This window comes from Mytilus californianus, unplaced genomic scaffold (assembly GCF_021869535.1).
Source record: "Mytilus californianus isolate M0D057914Y unplaced genomic scaffold, xbMytCali1.0.p SCAF_9, whole genome shotgun sequence".
NCBI lineage: Eukaryota > Metazoa > Mollusca > Bivalvia > Mytilida > Mytilidae > Mytilus > Mytilus californianus.
The window spans coordinates 24,920,821-24,938,434 of NW_026262745.1; the positions used below are offsets into that span (position 1 = coordinate 24,920,821).

Sequence of the window (17,614 nt, forward strand, 5' to 3'; positions counted from 1 at the left end):
TAACTGACGTGCCTTCTCTTATTTCCTTGTTAAAGTAAGTTAAATTTTCTACGGTTTTTATTTTAAATAGTACGACTTTATCATGTTTATAAATAGGTACGCTTTACAAAGTTGTTACAAACTGTATCAATTTATTTTACTTAGTATAAGTAAGTAAGATACTGCAATCTGTCCTAGCTGATGGCGTTACCTATTCTGTAAACCCTCGTGTAAACCAACTAATGTGTAATACTTGGGTCTTCTCTTTTATAATTACATCAAGAAAATAAATAATCCGCAAAGCAAGTGGAAAAGGGGTATATGAAATAAAGTATTCGCATAAATTAATTGTTTTACAGTATCTTATTTGACAGAATGTGCTAGAGCATGTTCTCGTAACGGAATTTCACATATATAGACGAATAAAGGAGAATATACTTCAATGAGACGACAACCACACGAATATTACATGTACACTTTTAGCTATGAAAAGCACAATCATGGTAACGATTGCAGATATAAGTTTGATATTACCAAGCCTTAAGTTCTACGATCGAAATCATGTGTTTGTTGATCGTTTTAATGTGTTGATTTATTAGACATCAAGAGCCATATCAACTGTATCACTGACCCCATATCACCATTGCTGTCCATTTCACGTAAAAATAGATTTATTTCATTTACCGTGTTTTTATATTTGCTATGACGTTTAAAAAGTAGGTTACGCATAGATAATCAGAAGACGAGATGCTTACCCTGTCAATTCACTGGATCTCTTTCTGTTAAAGGTTCATACAATTATGTTCGCAGTTGTCAGTTGATTTAATTTGCTGTGTTGTCAGACATGTCTGGGTTTTGCTTCTTATTTAGATCATCACTATTTATGCAGCATTTTAGATTAAGTAAACACAACGTTAAGTTTTAGAATAAAAACATCATGAACTTGAAGTAATGAAATGTTTTTTTGGGTAGTTCTGTTGCTTTGTTTTATTTTGTACATTATATTTTTTTACTGTAAATAATGATGGCCCTAAACATAATCTATGATGCCTGTGCATTTCAAAAGAAGAAGTAAGTTATACCTCGAGCTCACTGAGGAGATCTTAATTTTCTGAAATTCGCATCTGGTGCAGTAAAATTTGTACCATCTAATATCATGTCTACCACTATGTCAGTACCTCAGCTGATAGCCTGTTTGTCTATGAGTGAATCAACAGTCCAGTAGGTCTGATCAGTTAATTAGAAATAGCATGACCATGAACATGCGGAAATGTTATTGAAATTTGCTGTAATAATCATCGGAACAAGGGAAATATTTCATGGGTAGCAGTGATTCCTTTTTTGCTATAAATTTGCTCCTTTTATGTCATACCAGCTCTTCAACGCGTGTACTATGTTCTTCGAATTTGACATATTTTGACCTCGAACATCACTGAACAGACAATAATTTTTGAAAATGCGCATTTGTTGACGTAAAAATGATACAGTTTAATGTTTATTCTAGAATGTCAATATCATGCTGGTGAACTATTAGCTTCCCAATGGTATCATGCTGGTGAACTGTTAGCTTCACGATGGTTCACTAGTCCAGTATGCCAGTACGTTAATACTGGCATGAATAAGTACGGATTTTGTTTTCTTGCTATTACAAAAAGGAGACAGAAGATCTCATTAGGACAATCAAATATTATAAGTCGAAGCAAAACCATGGTAAAAAAAACCCTAGAAAAACGATGAAAATCTAAACAACAGTCTGCAAAACACTATATAGATAATTTACAGGGGTGATCTCGGTGCTCCATTATGGTAAACAGATCCTGCTCCACATGTGGCGCCCGCCCGTCGTGTTGTTCATGGCAAATACAAATTCGGAGATAATTCTCATTCGGTGATGCCACAATCGAGAAAAAAAGGACAGCATTGTGGCTACTACAAACATCCATGGTTTTTTGTGACACAATTTTTCCATAACGGTCAAACAAAGCATGACGGTGTGTGTAAAACATTCGAAGGGATGACTTAAATTTCACCACTAGGGACCTTTGTTTCAATAGCTTTCTTGTAAGCAGTAACCCTCTTTCAAAGAAATCATGATGATAAATGGAAGCTCTAAAATATTGTATCAACCAACTGGGAGATAAAAAGAATCAATAAAAATTCACAATTACAAAGCTAAAATCATCAGTTTTAGTTACAAAAATTAAGAAATCATTGGAATAAAGGAAGCTATCACAATGGTACATAGATCTGATTCCTTATCCCCGTCTTGGCTATACTTTGTTTTTTTCGGTTATATCAGCTTTTAATGTTTGTGTTAGGTTTTGAATTCTCAAATGCGTTGACCTTAAGCATCATTGAAGATTTATAAAATGTCGAAATGCGCACCCGGTACTGTAAAATTCGAACATTTAAATGTTATTCCAACCTGAAAAAAACAAAACAAGAACTAAGTTCATAAGTACATTTAATCACTTACTAGAGAGTTACCATTTTGTGGTTTTGGATAGATTTGTATCTCTTATATTACAAAATATTAAAGAAATGCCTTTATAGAGTAGATTTGATAATAACTGTTAGACATAAGGAAAAGCCAATTTGTCATAAAAAAATGGACTGGCATGCAAGCCCATGACAACGAAATAATAGACAATAACACGGAACAAGACCATTGAACTATTGAATGATCATGAAACTTATAATAACAATGCTGATTATATATATTTATCGGTCGTCCCACTGTCTATATCATTCTCCTCCGCTCTTAATAAAATTGCATATCACGGTTTTGTGACGTCAAATACTTTGACCCGGCCTTAATAAATTTGACCCAGACATATCACCGACATCATAATGAATGAACCGACGTTGACTCGAACTTATCAATTCAGCTTCCGGTTTGCTGATGCCGGTTTGCTGGTGAAACAAAGAAAACACTTGTTTCTATAATGCAAAATACACAAATACAAGTCGATAAATCGATTATCTGGTTGTCTGCATATTGATACAGTAAAATATCAGCAGACAACCTGATAATCGGTACATATCTTTCTCTATAAAATATCATATAATTGTAGATATAGACGAATGTTCTGAAGGCTATAATTGTTCGCATCGCTGCATTAATACTGTTGGGGGTGTCCAGTGTAGTTGCTATGAAGGATATGATTTTCTCTCTGACAATACAAGTTGTAAAGGTAAGATAATCCCTTTACTGGATAAATCTTAAGTAAGAATTTATTATTCATATGATTATAATATATGCGTGTCATATTTCCAGAAAATCAATACAATCCGTTTTATAATAAGAACTATGGCGCGGAATTAGGGTCATAATTATCGCTTTTAGCATATGCTAAATCCATTTAAGCTTATGCTGAAATGATTTTAGCATAAGCTAAACTCATTTTAGCATAAGCTAAATTCATTTTAGCATAAGCTAAATTCATTTTAGCATAAGCTGAATTCATTTTAGAATAAGCTAAAATCAATTTAGCATATGCTGTAATGTTCAGCTTATACAGAAATGTTGGCGCGGAATCAAGGTCATAAATATTAAACTTCGCATATACGATCAATGAATTTAGCTTATGCTAAAATGAATTTAGCTTATGCTAAAATGAATTTAGCTTATGCTGAAATGATTTTAGCTTATGCTAAAATGATTTTAGCTTATGCTTAAATGAATTTAGCTTATGCTAAAATGATTTTAGCTTATGCTAAAATGATTTTAGCTTATGCTAAAATGATTTTAGCTTATGCTAAAATGAATTCAGCTTATGCTTAATTAATTGTGTTATCCAATGAAAATCTCGCTTTCTTAACTACTTTTATGCTTTACTCTGGCATAAATAAATAACCATTTTTCTCAAATCAATAAAGTTCTATTTTTCACAACACATGTACATCTATGGTAACAATAAATCAAGAGAACAAATCAAACTAATAATATACAATTCAATTACGGACTGCAATCCGCATATACACATAACCCAATAATTGGTAAAGGAGAGATAACTCTCTTAAAAATATGCCAACTTGTCCAAACGTCTTGACCATACCAAACTGAAATATAAAATTCCTTTGAACAAATAAACACACCCCGGTTGTTTTCAATGGTCAAGGCGTTTAGGTCATTTAAAAAAAATCAAAAATTCAATAATGTCATAAACAAATATGCCTTTTTACGTCTTCAATCTATTATTCAATCAATATCAAATCTTTGTATACTATACTAAAAAATCACTATCTACTGCATATTCCACTGTAAAATTGGTTATACAGAGCAAACTTTAATAAATGATGACAGCAGCAGAAACCTTGGCTCTTATTGGATGGAATTATATTAAAGCAACACACTAGCCATATACGCTGCCTCAACAAATACAACCATTAAAATAGGTTATTTCTGGTATTCTACACACAGTCCGTCATTACAAATGACAACACTTTAAATGCAGTATTTTTTCTCTTAATTGCCTAAATGCAATAAATGAAAGCAATCTCTAATGTTAATATATGATTTCATATTCAACAAAATGAATTACTAAAATTTAAAACTTTTACTACTAAATTAACTTCTCTTCACTCAAATCGTAAGCCTGAAAAAAATATACATTGAAGGATAAAACTTCAATAAAAATTCAAGAACAGTAAATTTGAAATAAAAATCTTTTGAAAACTGCTATCATAGCAATACTGAAGCAAATATTCTCTCGAAATTTTAATAATAAAACAAATCTATTCAAAACACCTTTCCGTTAACTGACACCCATTACATTGTCAATTACTTCCTTTTTCTCACAAAATTATCACTTTCTATTTGTACACATATTTTTACTTTTAGACACATTTTATAAAACCAGACACATTGTTCTTTTAAAGAATTCAGTACTTCAAATATTTCTTGTCACAAAATAACATCTGCGTATTACGATAAACAAATCAACATTGTCATAAAACGTCACAAAACATAATTCAATAATGTTCATAATAAAATACACTACTAGTCAGCACATGGCGGTTGTTTTGTTTGTACTATCTTTTGTGTGTGTGAATTAATCTGTTCGAATGGTATCCATAATGCATTCTGTGTCGGTTCGCCTTTAAATTGCACACGTTATTCTGTTTTTCCATTTCTTTTCCGTTGAGATAAAATTCGCTTCACTTTATAATAAGTGTCTGATTGGGTCGTAAACTCATCGGAAGAATTTGTATTGTATCCAAAGATAACATTTGAAAACGAACAGGATGTTTGCGAGATCGTGTTGAAAGACGCACAACCGCCATGGCTGCCTTATGTTGATGATCATCATAATATGCTGTGGTCACAACATTATTATGCAGTGGTCACAACATCATATGCAGTAATCACAACATTATATGCAGTCGTGCCAACATTATATGCAGTCGTGCCAACATTATATGCAGTTGTCGGAACATTATATGCAGTGGTCACAACATTTAATATATGCAGTCGTGATAGCATTATATGCAGTTGTCGGAACATTATATGCAGTGGTCACAACATTATACGTGTTTTGTTGATGAAGGTGATGATCAGTGATGGTGATGATGATAATTGATGTATGTGATGGTAAACTTCGGACAAATTTTATCGGAAATTACCGAATCCTGTCACAATAAATAATGCCCCGCAAACAAATTGAAAAATTATTGAAATCATGTTATCATTTAGGCAATTCGATTGAAACTTTATCAGGAAAAAATAACGCCTGCTATTGTCTGCAAATTGGACAGACACCATTTTATAAATATAGGGGAGGTTCATTCTGACTGAGGAAATGATGAAACTAAGAGTTGAATGGATTAACCATAGTTTCTGTTCGTCCTAAGAAATACGCATGGCTTAATTGATGTAAAATAATAATGAATTATCGTTATTATGTATCTTAACGGAGAACTATTGTTTTACTGTGAACTCTTCTCGTTGTTAATTGTTATTTGTGTTCTAATTCTTCTCACAAACAAGCTTGTCTTTAGTCTGGATATTTCTGTTATTTTTGATAACAAAATGTTTTCCATATCCCATGTTAGGATCATGTCAGAGGTTGAAAATTTCATATCTGAATATTTTTCGTTATCTGGAAATTTACTTTTTATGGTGGTTCTGTGTTCTTGTTTCTGTGGGGCTTCTTTCTCTTAGATGAGAAAATTATCTAAAAACCATGAATTTGCATCTGTAGTACTTTGACCACCCACTTTACTACAGGTTAACCAGTTAATAGGTCGAACGATGATCCAAGTAACCTGGTAGGCAAACATTTAAGGAAATTTAGGAAAGACTTTAAACAAAACAAAGTGGCTGCTCGTGTCTAGTTCCATCCATTGATTTGTTTGGTATCAAAGATAGGGAAGGCTATCAACATTTTTTTCGTTTTTCTGGTTTTACGGGAATTGATAATCATTACAAAAATGTAAATATTTCGGGGCCTTTTATAGCTGAATATGCGGTATGGGCTTTGCTCATTGTTGAAGGCCGTACGATGACCTATAGTTGTTAATTTCTGTGTCATTTGGTCTCTTGTGGAGAGTTGTCTTATTGGCAATCATGCCACATCTCTTTATTTATATATATAGAATGAACATTGAAATTTAATAAATTACATGAAATTCCGTACAACATATATACATATCTTAATATTATTAAACTAGAGGATCATGTGATCTTAAGCTTTTATCGTTCACTTGATCTAAATATGATCATTGTTGGTTTTAAGGAACACATAATTGAAGCTTTTTCTATTGAAGCGTATTTTATACTTTATACAGTGGACCTATAGTGCTTGGTTCCCAAGGGCATGAATTTCTTCAAACTAAAATCTTCACGGCCACCCTACTGAAGCTTCTTAGGATAATCTAACATCTTACATAGCTTACATTACCAACCAGGTCATGTACTTAACTTGACTTTCAACCGTACAGTAGTGGCTTCGATATAACCCTTTACTTATAATCTTATACCGAAATCTACATGCTAAGGACCCTGTACCTTACACATTCTCAGTCAAACAATCATGTACTTCATATGAGGTTTTGGAAGAAGGTAAATTCAAAACTAAATTGAGTGTACACTTCTCAGAATTCTTATCGAACTATTTCATTCGTGTAAAAAATCGAACACTGCCTTTTATAATAACTAGCAATTAACTGATAGACAGACATTCTGCATTAAATAAATGAAAGTATAACTTGTTCCTCTTTTTGTAAAAATCTACATAACTTTATAATATAAAAGGTTTTTTTACATTTTTCAGTTGTTTACTTACTAATTATATCAAATTTTAATCACTTGCTATGTACGGATGTTCCAGACCATATATAGATATAGGAAGATGTGGTATGAGTGCCAATGAGACAACTCTCCATCCAAGTAACAATTTATAAAAGTAAACATATGCCCATTTCAAATTATGTATACGATCTGTACGTGCGCGGTCTGTCTAATTTTAAGAAAATTGTCACTCAAATCTAGAATTAATAAGAATAATTGAAATTAAAAGTTTTAATTAAATACAAAAGTCACGTTACATTGTAAATTTATCAGTTAATTTCCTATATTAAGGATGAAATTGTGTTAAAATGCTCAAGACGTTAAGCACAATGTTGGTGACGTTTTCTGATTTCACGTACCTGACACCAAAATTCGGCTTTAAATTAGATAAATAAAGGAAGGATCTAAATTTATTATACTTACAAAATCTTTAAAGATCGTAAGAAATTTAGTTACAGATGGCTTATCGTTTTTCATTAAGTTTTGTCGATCAATTTTCCGAATACTAACAAGAAAAATCTTATTTTGTGTTGTTCTTCGAGTGCTCCTCCTATTTTCGGGTTCTTAATAGTAGATAAAGTATAACAATGCTATACCATTTGAGATAGAAAAGTTAGGGCTTTAAGAGGACATGTGTGTAAGACGTAAATAAAGCAATTTTCGAACTGAGTAGGCCTTGTAAGAAGTCATTATTGGTTGTAGACACCAAGGAAAAATATCACTCCCCTACGGCACAACAGTTCAGAATGCATTTATATAGCTAGAGGATTATGTTCTCAAATTGGTGATAGCGTATATCTTTTTGTAAAATAAGTTTGGAAAACTCTTTTAAAGCACAGAAATCCAATGTAAACGAGCGATTTCCATGAAAACCTCGACATCATTACCGAAGACCTAGCACAAAGTCATTGTCACAACAATGTTTAAAAAAACTGTTCTATAAAGAACTAATCAATATTGAGTAAAACTGTGCAAAACATTTCATCTAGTCAGAAAATGTAACATGCGTCCTAATCTATAACATTGTTCTGAACGACATTCATTCGGACTTCAATCTCATTTATAGCATTAAACAAAATCAAAGTACTGAAGTACTGAACATCGGATGACCGCAAGTTCTTGTGGATGGTCCGACAAGCACTTGTCTCAGAAAAAAAAATCACATCTCTTTACCTGAAAGTGAGGTTAATGTACAGATATAATAAAAAGTAAAATCACAAAAATACTGAACTCCGAGGAAAATTCAATCGGAAAGTCCCTAATCACATGGCAAAATCAAATTACAAAACAAATCAAACGAATGGACAACAACTGTCATATTCCTGACTTGGTACAGGCATTTTCAAATGTAGAAAATGGTGGATTGAACCTTGTTTTATAGCGCCAAACCTCTCATGTGTACGACAGTCTCATCAAATTCCGTCATATTTACAACGATGCGTGAACAAAACAGACATAATAAATTAAATAGTCAAAATATGGGTACAGCAGTCATCACTGTGTTACACATGTACAATATCAAAACAAACAATCATTTACAAAAAAGCACAAAAGCATAGATCTATCAAATTAAAAACCACATTCATTGCTTCGCGTGTCTGACGTCAGAAAATGTAAACGTCACATAAGAAGAAATTTTGTCGTTCAATGTTCAATAATTTTATGGGACAAGTTCCTGCGTGAATGATAAATTAATGACAGGGAATTCAACCTCGCCGTAATTACTATTATATTGTAGTGATACAAATCAATATACCCTGGTTTATTGTTATATATTATATTAGTACTTGTATATTACAGTTACATGTTTATATAATTTTCATGCATTTGTATATCATTCTATTCTACTATATTAATAATAGTGCAGTGCAAGTGCATGGTGGACACTCTTCTGTAATAATTCGATTTTTCTAATAATATGGATTTGAGTAGGCATTCATATTTTCCCGCAAAAAAATGTTTAATCATCCATGCAGAGTTATTGTTCCTTGAGATTGCAAACGTTCTTGAGATATTCTTCCGCATGCGTGTGCATAGATATTAATGATTTGTATATATATACAACAAAACATTTTAATATTATTAGTTTATCTTCTTTAAAAAGTATTTGATGAGTATTCATTGAAGAAATGAATTTGTAACAAGCGATAAGGAATGTTAGTTTGCACTTGATAATGTCTACGTATTCGTCATGTTTACAGATCGGTTAAAAACCCAGAACGAATAATACGTAATGGAAATCTAGGCGATAGCAATACACTGGAATGCCCTCACGATCATCCGCTGTAAAATACGAAGTATATGAAACCCCAATGGTCTTCCGTCACAAAACTTTATACCAACGTTTTACGGTAGTAATTCCGGAGTTGGTAATAGAAAACATTGAAAAATAATATGATTTGCATTTTTGAACGGAGAAATTAAGCCAGTATGATAAATTCCAAATATAAAAGAAAATATTCTATGCTTTCAATTTTAATCGATAAGTATCGAATATCGAAGCATTAATAGGGTGTCTACCAAAATGTCACAATGTTAGCGTCCTCTTTTTTTTCTTTGAATTATTAGGCACAAGTTGTTACAAATCATCAAAATGACTGAAAACAACATCAGTTGTTCGAAAAAAAACCACTTTTATATCAAAATTCCTTTGCAAGACGAACATTTCGATATATATATATGATAAAGAGTAATGTATAAATCATCAAAATAAAGTGGTCACATGGTGGTCTACCCAAACGTCACACCATCGCTAATTTGATGTTTTTGACGTTCAATGTGTAGGTAACGTATGTTTGCGTTTTTGTGTTTTTGAACCGTACCTGTTTTATTAAAGGAATACCTAAAATATTAATTTACAATAATTGTTTTATTTGACCTCGTTGAAATGCATTCCTCTTTTCAATATAACATTATTTGTAAAAAATCCTGATTTGAGTACATTTCAATCAAACAGCAACTCAGCAATAACAAAAAATACATATTTACACAAATCGTCTGAAGACCAAAGTGGAAATTCAAATATTGCTTGCATCATACATGTATAATAATTGTATACTTCAATTAGAATGTTGATCATTATTGACTAATGATAAATTAACCCAAACTTGGCCACATCTGCATGAAATCAAATTGGGAGAATTGCAATTAGATACAGTTAAATTACAACAACAAAATAATCGTTATAAATGATATATTCCATACGTTGCCATATTCTTTATTGAACGTTATACTTTCTTGATTGATATTAATATAAATATAGACTTACAGTACATACTCAGTAAACATCGGTAAAATGCGTTTGAAAATACTTCTGCTCATTATATAATTTTAAATCAAGAAGCAATGTTTTATGAGTTAAACGAATAACAGAATTATGTGAGACCAAACTTTGCCCCTAACTTGTCAGATGATTATCGACCTTAAAATCTACAAAGTTGACTTAAATATTTGAAAAGAAAATATCTGACAAGTTTTCTTAAAAAGAGACAAATTGAATTTACATGAAGAAGAAAATGATACTATTTTGGAATGTGCGAGTGTATGTGTTATACTGTTTAAACACTGTTCCCGGGTAGGGAGAGGGTTTGGCGCCATCAAACATGTTTAACCTCGCCACATTCTGTATGTGCCTGTCCAAAGTCAGGAGCTTATAATTAAGCGGTTGTCTTTTCTTGCTGTGTTTTCTGTTTATTGTTTTATACATAAATCAGGCCGTGATGTTCTCGTTTGAATTGTTTTTACATTTTTCATTTCGGTGCCTTTTATAGCTTACTGTGCGGTATGTGTTTTTCTCATTGCTGAGGGCCGTACGATGACCTATAATTTTTAACTTTTATGTTATTTGGTCTCTGGTAGAGATTTGTCTCAATCATACCTCATCTTTTTATTTTTTTATTATTATTTAAAGAAATGCCTAGGCCTTTTTGCCAAGTGATCTAAGAGTTTATCTGCATGCAGTAATTACTATATTATGTCAAAAATTCCCGGAAAATGCAGAGTCACATTTAGAAAGCTTGTTTCTCCTACACATATGTGTTTGGAGCAAAATAACTATAACTAATTTAAAGAAAAATATCTTTCGTTTTTACATTTAGAACTTATTTTATATTTTTGTCGCCAAAAATGACTTTAAATTGAAATTTTCAAACATCTGTTAAATAACAGTGACCTTGACTCTTTTTAATTTCAAAATTTGGAATTTTTATATTCAATTCGTTACAAGTAAGATCTAAAGATGTTTTTTAAATCTTAACTTTAATAATTTGTCGAAAACGAAATGTGTTTTTCACGTCTTTTGATAGTAAGGAGTTCGTCAATTTCTAGATAAATATCAAATTTCTGTTGTTGAGTGTGAAAGCGTATATATTATTGGTTTATTTCGAAATTTGTGTAACATAAACGTCGAATTGGTTGAATATAAAGATCTTTGTATAGTTTTGCTTTACAGAAGTAAATATTACTGCAGACGGAGGTGGTAAAGTTATGAAAACAAAACGTCTGTTAGAAACAGGTAAAACAACCTCATCCTATATATACAGATGACTATGATGAGAATGTAAGGGTAGTTTTGCTATATAGGGAAAACATCCAAAAGTATGTTTTGAGTGATGCTCTTATTACATGTTGTTTAAAGGTAGATTCACAAGGAGGTATTTTCACAAGGGAGAAATTTTTAATTATAGCCAATTTTACCCTCAATTTGTTTAGGTCACTATGATCTGTTATGAGTTCTGACTTGAGATCATACAACCTAACAACAAGATTTCGAGCTGCATCTATAGATTCATCGATGTCACAATTCGAAAGGTGAAATTTTCTTGGTTGTCCTGCAAGACTTTAAAAACAGAGCGCTTACCGATCCCAAACAGGGATGACGTTGTATAGCATCCTGTTACAGCATGTGCGGCTGGTAGAATGTTACAGATGACAGACCCGAGACTTTTACATATTTCGTGGACAGGTATATAGCGGCGCAAACCTTGTGTGCAAGTTGTAGTGCCAGTTTAAAACCATAGCTTATGCGTATGCTGCATGGAGGGGAAGTAATGAACGTATAAGATCAGTAAATTTGTATTTTGTGACTTTATTATTATCCTACCCTTGATTCCTTTCATACCGAACTCTTTGTTTACATGAATAGCATGTAAAATCATGCGAGTATCTGATACCCTAAGAAACCACAAGATTTTGAAAAACGTGACCACGGGAGCTAACGACGACATTCATGATTGGAAAATATAATGATTTTCCAATAGTTTGCATATAGATATAGCCGTGTGTTATCCCTTAACTTAAACTCGTTAACTAGACGACTTTTTCGGTACTGGGCACCCTACTTATAATAATAATAATTCATAATCGGTGTTTTTGCTTATTTTGAAAAAATTAAACCATGATACTTGCTGCTAATACCGAATTATTATTATTTCACTATCTCACTTTCATTAATGATTGAACAAAAAAAAAATCGTAAGGGTTCCGCGGAACCCGGTGTCTCGCCTACTTTTGCTGTTAGTCGCAGGCTCAACAAAAATGGGGAAAAAAGTATTAAAAATTTTTCCTCTAGATACTATCTTTTGACTGTAAGGAGTTCTGTTCAAGTTTGGTAAAAATCCAAGAAGGTTTATGAATCTAATAAATGTTTTAAAAACTTTAACTGCAGACTGTACGTAATGTTAACTGGAATAAAACTAAGTCCATCTATAAGTAATATACGGAAAAACAGGTAATAAATTTTTACCAAATTTCCTTCTAGATACTAGCTTTTGATCATAAAGAAGCTTCTGTCCAAGTGTGGTACAAATCCAGGATAGTTCAAGAAAGTAATTAAAAATTTGAAAGCTTTAACCACAGAGTGAATGTAATGTTAACTGGCAGAAAAAATAAGTCCATTTATAAGTGAAATACGGATAAACAGGATTTTTTTAAACATAATTTACTTTTGAATACTATCTTATGATCACAAACAATCTTCTGTCGGAGTGTGGTACAAATCTAGGATAGTTTAAGAAAGTTATTAAAATTTGAAAAACTTTAACCACAGAGTGAATGTAATGTTAACTGGCAGAAAAACTAAGTCCATATATGAGTAAAATACGGATAAACAGGATTTTTTTTTTACAAAATTTTCTTCTGGATACTCTCTTATGATTATAAACAATCTTCTGACTAAGTGTGGTACAAATCTAGGATAGTTTAAGAAAGTTATTAAAATTTGAAAAACTTTAACCACAGAGTGAATGTAATGTTAACTGGCAGAAAACTAAGTCCATTTATGAGTAAAATACGGAAAAACAGGATTTTTGTTTACAAAATTTTCTTCTGGATACTATCTTATGACCATAAACAAGCTTCTGTGCAAGTTTGATTGAAATGCAGCATAGTTTAAGAGAGTTATTAAAATTTCAAAAACTTTAACCACAGGGTGAATATTTGTGGACGCCGCCGCCGATGACGACGACGACGACGACGGAATGTAGGATCGCTAAAAAAAATGTCTCGCTTTTGCGACAAAAGTCGCAGGCTCGACAAAAATCATAATCTAAATTTTTGTATTTATCTCGTAGCTAGTGCTCCTCTAAGCAATTATATTTTTATTACATTAATTTGGTGCATGGAATGAAATGATACGGCCATGAAAAGATTTATCTCACCTTGACATTATGTTTATTGATCATTGAATTGTTAATTTAATGTAATGCTTGTAGTAGAAATAAATTCAATATTATAAACACTGAAACAGGGAAGACGTTTCAGTGTGTCCAGACAGTCTTGGTATAATAATTATATATACAATGTAGATATAAAAAAGATTGCCAATGAGACAGCTCTCCACAAGAGACCAAATGACACAGAAATTAACAACCATAAATCATTGTACGGCCTTCAACAATGAGCAAAGTCCATACTGCATAGTCAGCTATGAAAGGCCCCGAAATGACAAATGTAAAACAATTCAAACGAGAAAACTTACGGCCTAAATTATGTACAAAAAAGAACGAAAAACAAATACGTAACATATCAACAAACGACCACCACTGAATAACAGGCTCCTGAATTGGGACAGGCACATTCTGTACATACAGAATGTGGCGGGGTTAAACATGATTATTGTGTTAAAATACGTTAATCCGATAGCAATAATCAATACACAACAATTGGATGGAGACTGGTCTCATTGGCAAGCAGACCACATCTTCTTATTTACACAAGTGCATTAGGTCATGATGATGTATCCTGTCCTCCTCCTTTTTTAGAGGCAATAGTTTGTCAAAGTTCTGATTGCAAGTCATTTTATATAATTATATGTAACGTTTATCTTTCTATTTCCTGGCCATCTGTACACATTTTTACTTATTTGTGCCGTATTACTATCTAGCTATGTTCTCTACTTTTATATCGGTAAAATATATGTTAAAAGTTAAAAAAATAGCTGGAGGGAAGGGCAGGATACATTATTATGACCCAATTGCCTTGTGCTAATGTTTAGTAACAATTTAATTAAATCTAGCAAAATCGACTCTTATGTCGAATTTATTGTACGTGCTCATTTTTTTAATCATCAACATAAAAATTTAGAAAAAAACCTATTAGTCTATTAATAACATGTCCCGATACTTTTACTATATACATTAGTTACGTCAAAAAGTGATTATAAATATAATTATACATTTCTAGATTTAGAAAAAAAACAGAACTTGAAGAATGCAGTAATTATGTATTAAGGAACTAATTTACTATATAGATATAAGATGATGTGGTATGCACGGGTGTCATTCGGTTTATCGAGAGAAATGATCGTGAAAGAATATCTAACGGTGGTCAAGCATTGCGATTGGATCGTGAAAGATCTGGTACCGGATCGTGAATGTAATTAAATGTAAATTCTTCTTCAAAACCGTGAAAAAAATCGCTGTGTTTTCAAAACGCGGAACAAAAAATATGTCTGTCAAAATAATTCAACTTTCTAAACAATACTGTGCATTAAGATAAAGAAAGTATGCAGTACTTTATGAGAAAACACAAAAGTCGCAATACATGTCTATGGGATTCATTAAAAAATCCACGTTTTTTGTACCTATACATGTACTGGTCACATTCCAATATATCATGATATATTTGAAACTTAGTCTTTGGTGTGTCCGATAGTACAGTAAAATAAAAGTATGCTCTTCCCATGAAATCCGTCATTTGCTTATGAAAACCTTGAATTTTGTTGATTTTTCATCAAACTTGATTGTGAAAGATCAGACAACGCATTATTTTGATCGTGAAAGGTAAAGGTTGACAAGACTTAATAATCAGAAAAAAAATCTTTTACCAATTGGTATACTTGCAACTGACGGAAGCGTGTAACTATTTTGATAGAAACGAACATTAAAGCTTTCATTTTTACAGTTCAAGAATTATGTACCTTTATTTTCTTAAACATCAAATACTGCAAGCGTGGGTATATGCCTTCATTATATCATCTATTTCAAATACTCAATCACGCAAATGCTCATTATAATTTCGTAATCGTTCTATCGACCAATCTTCCTTATTTCTTTTCCATGTAGGTCCATATACCTTAATTTTTTTTCTTACTGCGTCTTCTTAAATCTGTATTGCTGAGATACTATATCGAGAGGTATTGAAGAAATTCGCCAAGATTTAACACAGTATAGGTTGTGCTATCAGCTAAAGGTGATGAAATTCTGCTACTTTAGTTCTAATACATTAACCAAGCTTGCATCACCTGTTCCCACGAAGGCCAATATCCTGTTCTTAATACTGAACGAACATTAAAAAGTTTATTAAGATTTCTTATATAAAAAAATACATTTTTATATATATTTCGATTGCAGGCTTATTACATGTCGAACTATTGGATGTCGGACTATTGGGTGTCGGACTAATGGCGTGTCGGACTGCTAGGGTGTCGGACGAATGGGGTGTCGGACTAATGGGGTGTCGAAATATCGGGGCTGCCCATAATGATTTACTTTTACAAACTGTGACTTGGATGAAAGATTTGTCTCATTAGCACTCATACCACATCTTCTTATATCTTTTTCAACGCTATCTTTTCGGTTTGTCGGTTTATGCCTTAAAAATAATGCCGATGATTTTCACGTTTTTGATTGTCTATGAGGTGAAGATTTCTGCTCCGCGTTGAGTGTCGTATGGTGTCATGCAGTCTCTATCACTAAAGACATTTGGTCTCTTGTAGAGAGTAGCTTCATTGGCAATCTTACCAATTATTCTTAGTTCCAAATTTTTTTAATCGACCGTCACTGATGAATCCTTTGTAGGAAAACGCGAGTTTGGAGAAAACAGTTATACATCTGCATGGTATCTTTCATGAATGTTTAAATTTATTATCCGATATTCAGACCTTTAATCACCAATACTTAAATTTGGCCAATAAACTATGAAACTGAGGTCAAGGTCAGATTGCCACTTCTTGTCGGATATGCAAATCATACATAAATTACATCTAGCCTATGTCGAGAATTCGGACCTTTGGTGAAGACAAACTATGAGTTGTCCCACCTGGGCCTTTTGGCCCATCGGACCTTTGACTATTACCTATCATATTCACTTAGTAGGTAAAAAAGTATCGCCGTAGGGAATTTTTGACACTCTTTCAAAAATTCGGTGTAGGCATGTTAGACCCTTTAGACCCAAGTTCGAACCTATTGAAGACAAACCATGAGTTGTCCCACCTGGGACTTTTGGCCCATTGGACCTTAGACCATGACCCATAAATTGCGCCTTGTGGGTAAAAAGTATTGCCGTAGGGAAATTTTGACACATTTTCAAAAATTGGGGCTAGGCATTTTTAAAAATATCTATCTTTGGACCTATGGTTAGACAAACCATGAATTGTCCGACCTGGGTCTTTAGGCCCATTGAACCTTAGACAATTACCTATCATTTGTACCTAGTGGGTAACAATGATTTACCGTTAGGATTTTTTGTCAGACTTTTAAAAAATAGAGGTAGGCATGTTAGACCCTGTAGACACAAGTTCGGACCTATGGTGAAGACAAACCATGAGTTGTACCACCTGGGCCTTATGACCCATTGGAACTGTGCTCTGTTTTTGGCATTTGATGTAATTATACAATAAGTGTTAAAACAAAGTCAATTGGTTGGAAGAAATCGCTGTGTTTGTGACTTTTTTTTCTAACTGCTTTCCTAACTAAATTTTGCTTAACCAATCGGACTTAAAGCCTAGACCATTTGATTTTCAGGAATAATCTTAAACTATTCAATAATTTGTCGACTTTTGTCTTGTATATGATATGTAGATGATGGTGGCCCTTAAAGAAAATCTGCTAGTCCTAACTTTTATTT

The 17,614-nt window shown here is 32.5% G+C and overlaps 1 protein-coding gene across 1 annotated transcript in view; it reads left to right on the forward strand.

The window, feature by feature from the left end:
- LOC127715261 (fibrillin-2-like) overlaps nucleotides 1-17,614 on the forward strand; it is a 94,180-nt gene that overhangs the window by 57,752 nt on the left and 18,814 nt on the right. Inside the window, exon 15 of the mRNA XM_052221290.1 lies at nucleotides 3,054-3,173. Coding sequence (XP_052077250.1) covers nucleotides 3,054-3,173 — 120 coding nt within the window. The remainder of the gene's footprint in view (nucleotides 1-3,053; nucleotides 3,174-17,614) is intronic.